At 41.1% G+C, this 7,051-nt stretch overlaps 1 protein-coding gene across 1 annotated transcript in view; it reads left to right on the top strand.

The window, feature by feature from the left end:
* Positions 1-6,301, top strand: part of LOC107296956 (protein shisa-7) — a 25,709-nt gene extending 19,408 nt beyond the window's left edge. The window contains exons 4-5 of the mRNA XM_029286179.1: positions 4,063-4,215; positions 5,676-6,301. Of these exons, the coding sequence (XP_029142012.1) occupies positions 4,063-4,215; positions 5,676-6,301 (779 nt within the window). The remainder of the gene's footprint in view (positions 1-4,062; positions 4,216-5,675) is intronic.
* Positions 6,302-7,051: the final 750 nt, after the last annotated feature.

Genomic DNA, 7,051 nt, shown 5'->3' with positions numbered 1-7,051 from the left:
GCTGCATTAGAAAGGTTGAGAACCACTGCTTTATATTATACAGGTAGCCCTCAACATATGACCACAACTGAGCCCAAAATTTATGTTAAGTGAGACGTGTTAAGTGATTTTTGTCCCATTTTACGATTTTCCTTGCCACCTTTGTTAAGTGAATCACTTCAGTGGTTAAGTTAGTAACCCAGTTGTTAAGTGAATTCTGGTTTCCCCCTTGACTTTGCTTGTCAGAAGGTCGCGTAATGTGATCACATGACCTTGGGACACAGCAACGGTCATAAATATGAACCAGTTGCCAAGCATCTGAATTTTGACCGCACGATCATGGGGATGCTGCAAAGGTTGTAACTGTGAAAAATGGTCATAAGTCACATTTTTCAATGCCATTGTAATTTTGAACTGTCACTAAATGAACTGTTATAAGTCAAGGATTACCTGTATTTTATTTTTTAACAAAGACTAGTGGGCTATAATTTGGTAGATCTATACTGTCTTCCCAAATCTGAGGTATGTTCAGCATCAACTTTCCAAATCTCCTGTGTTATGGTCATTGTCTTATTTTTCTACCACCAGGTGAAATATTTAAAGCATAGACAAACAAGCAAATATCTCCCATACATTCTAGGCTCAGCTCCTGTGATATGCATTAGTCCCATGAAGGAAACTTGGTGTGTCTCTTTTTTGTCTCTACTTTCTATCACAAACTTTTTGAATTTGTGCTGCTGTGCTGTTTGTGTCCTTCCTATAACCTGCTGCTGTTTGATAAGTGGGTTTTGTTCACTTTGTTTGTTTTAAATTGTTGTCCTTTTGAAGATTTCTGTCTGAGGGTTTCTAATATACAGTAAATAAATGAGTTTCAGACCAACCCTAACAAGATCACAAACATTGTACTTACAATTCACATCCAGGTAGTTCTTGACTTATGACGATTTGTTCAGTGAAGGTTCAAAGTTATGACAGCCTGGGAAAAAGTGACTTACGACTCTTTCTTGAAGTTATGACGATTGCACCAACCCCCACAGGAATGTGATTGCAATTTGGGTGAATGGCAACCTACTCACATTTATGATGGTTGCAGCATCTTGAGGTCACATGATTGCAAATTGTCAGCCAGATTCCAACAAACAATCCACAGGGGAAATCTGATATTCTTAGCGATCATGTGGTTAATTTAATGACCTCAATATTTGCTTAATGACCGAAGTAAAAATGGTTGTAAATTCAGATCCAGTCACACAATGACTCACTTAATGACTGAGATTCCAGTCCCAGTTGTGGTCAGAAGTTGAGGACTATCTGTACACAAATCTTCAGTGGTTTTCCACAAATTAGCCCACCTTTTGCCTGTTTATTCAAAAGGCTTGCTGTGTTCAGTGGGGCATATGGGATCAAAGCCTTAATGAGTCATTTGCTCTATTTTTTGATAACAAATTGATATTTTTTTTTTAAACACTGTTATAATAAAAAAACGAAATGAACAGAAAGATAAGAGCAAGGTGGGATCACAATACATATTGAAAGATAATTTCAGTAGCGCTGAGCTTGGATTAAAAAGCATTTCAAAACAAAGGAGACTACAAGCTTTTAAACAAAGCTCTGTTGCTTTTTCCCTGTTTCCTTCTCCAAAACAAATCCTTGCTATTGTCAATAGTGCTGCCAAAATCCAACAAAATCAATAGACTTATGATATCACTGGTTTCATCCATGCAGTCATGTTCTCAATTGGGTCACAAATGAGATAAACATTTCCGCTAGTTGACGGTGGATTGTCCTCGGCTTAACACATTTGTTTAGTGACCATTCAAAGTTACAATAGCACTGAAAAAAGTGATTGATGACTGTTTTTCACTCTTATGACCCACTGCAGCATCCCTATGGTCACATGATTAAAATCTGGATCCTTGGCAACTGGCATGTATTTATGACAGTTGCAGTGTCCCGGGGTCATGCGATCACCCTTTGCGATCTTCTGACAAGCAAAATCAATGGGGAAGCCAAATTCACTTAACAACTTTGTTACTAACTTAACAATTGCAGTGATTCACTTAATAATTGTGACAAGAAAGATTGTAAAATGGAGCAAAACTCAGTTAAAAACTGCCTTGCTTAGCAGTGGAAATTTTGCACTCAGTTGTGGTCCAGTCTCTTATTTTTGCATGGTCCCTATCCAAGTATGAACCGGATTTAAAAAATGGCATCTAACTACAGGCATTCTAAAATGATTATTTACTAATCAACTAGCCCAACTGCTAATTGTATGAATAATGTCACAGCACTTTTGTATTTAGGAGCTGAAGAACTGAACAAATCTACCCTTCTCTCTCCCCCAAACCTATCCTTTCCTATGAGAGGTGGACTCCATTTGTATCTACCTACAGGCTACTTCTGTGTAATGGCCAGAATTGGGAACAAGGTGGAGTAAATGAGTAAAAAAGTGGATAAGGTCTGGGGAGAAAGAAAGGTGGATTTGTTCATTTATTGGAAGGGTATATGGTCTTTGAGGCTGCTGAGGTTGTGCCCTGGAACAGGTGGAGGGGAATACGCACAAAGGAAGTGGTTCTGAAGGACTAATGCAGGCTTGCTCATCTTAGCAGAAATACATTGAGTGGAAAATAAAGTATTTTAATGTGGCTGCCAAGATATTTGTAATGAATTATAGAGTTGCAATTATAAATGAAGACCAGTCAGTAATGAAAAGGGACAAGCAATTTCTCAGACTAAAATAAAATTAAATGAGTTACTACAGAATCTGCCAGAGGGGAAAAGAAAATAGGTAATTAAAAACCAGTTGGTAATGCTGAATTGAGTAAGAAAACAGCTGATTTAAAAGGAAAGTTTCTCAGCTAGTGCTGAAGAGACCCTGGCACTCTCCACCCTTTGCTAATTTCCCTGGTGGCAAAAGTTATATTGCATTTTGATTCAAAGCTCCCCTTAAAAGGCTTGTGAATCAAAGCTCTCCTTTGGATCAAACTGTCAAATTAGCTCATTGAGCCAAATTAGTTCATCGGGCCAAATTGAGCTGGTGTTTTTGAATCAATTCAAAGCAATGCAGGATTCATGCTATTGCACGTTCACTTTTATTAAAGGGAACAATCAAAGCAGTTTGCTGATTTGAATTGCCCAGTCAACTCACCTCTTTGAATCAAATTGCACCTTGGAATGAAGAGCATTCGGAAGCTACAGCTGGTGCAGTGTGGGGCAGCAATTTTGGGGGCTCCTAGAATGACCCCAATAACACCACTGCTCCATGAGCTGCATTAGTTACCGGTCTGCTTCTGGGTGCAATTCAAGGTGTTGGTGATCACCTTTAAAGCCCTTCACGGCATGGGTTCAGGTTACTTGTGGGACTGTCTCACCCCACTGGGATTGGCCTGTCCCACTCATGCTGGCAGACGAGGCCTGCTGCGAGTTCCGTCAGACCGATTATTCTGGATGGCGGGGTCCGGGAGGAGGGCCTTCTCTGCTGTTGCTCCTGCCCTCTGGAATATCTTGCCCCCCAATGTGAGGTTGGCCCCAACCTCCTATCCTTTCATAAGGGCCTAAAGACCTGGCTCTGCCAGTCGGCTTGGGACTCCAGTGGGGGAACAGCACAGTGGAGGTGGTTGATCGAGTAACAACAGATCCCACCTCCCCTCACTCCGCCCCCGCCCTCCCCACATGTCCTTAGGTTTTAATGTTCGGTTTTAATTTATTCATGTTTTAGTGTATAGACACATTTCTATGACTGTAAGTCGCCCAGAGTTACCCTATGGTAAGATGGCGGCCAATAAATTTTATAAATAAATAAATAAATAAAAATAGGCTTTATACATGCTCTCCCCAATTTGAAGTGGGTTGTGGGTGTTTTGCGTAACCCAATGAGATATCCTTGGAGGACCCACCTGGAGACCATGAGAATGGAACAGAATGTGAAAACTGCCATCTGGATTCTGCGTCAGAGCAGAGTGAACAAATGATTTCCATCCCAGACTCAACAGCGAGTATGAAAGCAAGTAAAGTAAAATGCAGCAGAAATCAAGTCTACATAAACTAACAGATTTTTCTCTAATTTCTCTGTTCCCTTAAAAGACTGGCACATGAATGATACCCCAAGCCATTCCTCAACCAAATACAATACCCTCAGTTGCTCTCGTTCATTTCACAACCTCTCCCATCTGCCTCCATCCTACGAGTCAGCCATCAAGTCAGAACTCAACCGTTACTCCTCACTCAAACGATTGGGTAAGTTGAATTATTTACAAAAGGAACTGAGGTGTTGGGTTTTGTTTTGTTTTAAAAAAAAGAAAAATGTGACAAACCATCTTACAAGACTGTTCCTTGGGATTAGTGGCTCTTAATAAGTGATGTAGCATATTTCTTCTCACCTAGGTATTTGTTTCAAAATCTCAGTCTTTGACTTCTATTCCTTAGGTCCCATCTCCCCACAGTTTAAGAATTTTAGCACCCAAGCCTTAAACTGCCACACTGAGATTCTCCAGAGATAGTTGTGTGTGATTTTGCTGAGCCTTTTATGTAGAAGAGGAGCATAATTTATCATGCCAGGGGGCATTTGACCAATATACATCTTGTAAATTGTCCCATTCAGATATAAGTGAAAGGGTCTGTGTGTGTAAGGTGGCTGTCATGTTCCTTTTTGCATAAAAAAAGAACTATAAATGAGAAATACAAACGCACACACACATGCCCAGTATATTTCTTTGTGATCCATTGTTTTAAGCAATTTTCTCCTCATTCTCCCTGTGGTAGTGATGGAACCCAGAAAAATGAACTGAGCAAGGAAAATAGTTTTGTGCCTTTGACTTTTCAGCAAGAGCTGCATTTGAGTAGATCTTGGCCTCTTACTTCAGACATCCTGGTCACTGTTTTAACTTTCTACGGTGCCCTGTAAAAACCTACATTTGGGGTTTTTCCAAAGAGAGCACTGAACTGCCACCAGTTAACTCACAGCTGCCGACCTATATGAGAATGAGTCGATTGGAGGAATAGGACATTCAATAAGTCCTAATCTTTATATATGAATGGAACAATCCAGTAGATAAATATGTACTGCATTCCAATCACATTTAATGTACTAGTATGATTCCTTTTAGACCTAAGCTGTAGGATGGAGAAATACTTTTAAGGCATTGGAATACAGTCTAAGGCTCCAGAACTGCAAGTCATTCCAGAAAATTTAGATGCAGTTCCCCGACATCTCCAGCAACTGTTATAAAATTGCAATAAATAAGACAGAAAATAGAAATTATGAAATGATTTCATTTTAATTTTGTTTTACTATAAAATGAAATCAAATCCACATTTGATCTAACCACTGCTTTTTGCATTGTAGTTTCTGGCACAGCATGTAAAAGCCAAGTGGGACCTTCAGCCCAGAAGACATTGCAGATTCCTGCTCCCTAAAGGGATCTATACCTTTGGGATTGTTCCTTCTGAAAGAAGGCAATCTCACTATAATCAGAGAAGAATAGAAACACTGAAAGAACACAGCCATTGACAGGATGTTGTGTTGTGTTTATGCTCCTTAAAATGGAGGGCATGGCAGTTCTGCACTAAACATTTAGCACAAAGCCACTTGGGTCCATCCATTTATGTCTCTAACGTTCCTTTCTCCTGTTTTTTAATCTCACTTGTCCGTCTCCCCATCATCCACTGACATCTCACTTTTTCTCCATGTTTCTCAGCAGCGGAGAAGGACTTGGATGAATTCTATGCCAAGCGGAGGCACCTTGCTGAGTTGACTCGAGGGACGCTGCCCTTACATGCCATGAAAATGAACTATGATAGGGATAGCTACTCTGAGAAGTCACACAATCCGCGACGGGTCATGTCACAAGAACACATCCTTTCAGACGGTGGAAGTGGAGGGGGAAGCTACCGCCCGTCACATTACGACTACACCATTCCAAGAGAGCGTGTCATATCTCACGAGCGCCTTCTCTCCCGGGAAAACTTGCATTCTCAGAAGCACTTGCTTTCTCCAGAGCGTCTCCATCAACACACGGGTCCCTTCCAGGAAATGCACCTGGGCCATCAGAAGGCTCTTTCTCAGACCAATGTCTGTGCCAGCAGCACCCCCATGCTTGACCACCATCACATGATGATGAAAAACTCTCATCCCGCCTCCAACAATTCCCCCAAGGCAACTGCTCCTTGGGAGACTAGTAGTAGTAGTAGTAACCAGGCAGCCGCCAGGCGCCAAGGCTTTGCTTCCAAGAGGCAAAGCACCATTGATCAAGTTCAGTTCATCCCAGGGCACCACCCAACCCAACACCTTCCTACTGGCAGCAAGAATGAGGTCATGGTGTGAGTTGTCCCTATTCCCCAACTCAGGTTGATTGGACTTTCCAAGGCCATATTTTTCTCCCTTTTTCTGATCCACCCCACCCTTTATTTGGTGCTCACTATCTTTTCTTGGGGTTTTCCCTCTTATTTTAGTCTTGTGGCCTCCATCTTGGTTGATGTCAAGTCCTAGCCTGGTCTTTGCTAATGGCACTATCACAGTCTTCACTGACTTTTGATTGGGTCCATTTGACCTGCCAGGTCCTGACAATCTTTGATGATGATATTGACTGCTGATATTTAATAATATCAGCATTACAGCTCATGATAAGATGTGGGTATATCAAGGCCTGCTTGGTTTCATAGAAGGCATCAATTATGCAGTATTAGTCAATTTCTGAAGATGTCAAAATTAGTTGGGTTCATACAATTAATGCTGCTACTATCTCTTTCTGTGTCTGTTGACATTATTGCTAGCCAGGTTTGGTGACATCAAGGCTGAATTGATTTTTAGTGATCAGGCCTATGGATCCTTCCAAAGCCGTGAAGATAGCTTTGCATAAGATCAGTTACTAGGCCCCATCAACCTTTGATTACAATATTAGTTTTGTCCATCAACATTTGATGACATCATTGCTCTGGGCCTTGTCTCAGATTTTTGAAGACTGAAGACATCACTTGTGGATTTATGAGGTTGGCACCCTTTGCCTCTTATAACTCTAAGCGCTGTGAACATTGCCAATCTTAGTGGATGCTCCATTGACCAAGTGACACCATC

This window comes from Protobothrops mucrosquamatus, unplaced genomic scaffold (assembly GCF_001527695.2).
Source record: "Protobothrops mucrosquamatus isolate PMUCROS unplaced genomic scaffold, P.Mucros_1.0 scaffold3050, whole genome shotgun sequence".
In the NCBI taxonomy this organism is placed as follows: Eukaryota; Metazoa; Chordata; class Lepidosauria; order Squamata; family Viperidae; genus Protobothrops; species Protobothrops mucrosquamatus.
The sequence above is the reverse complement of the archived record's forward strand: the minus strand, read 5'-3'. Positions and strand labels throughout refer to the sequence as shown.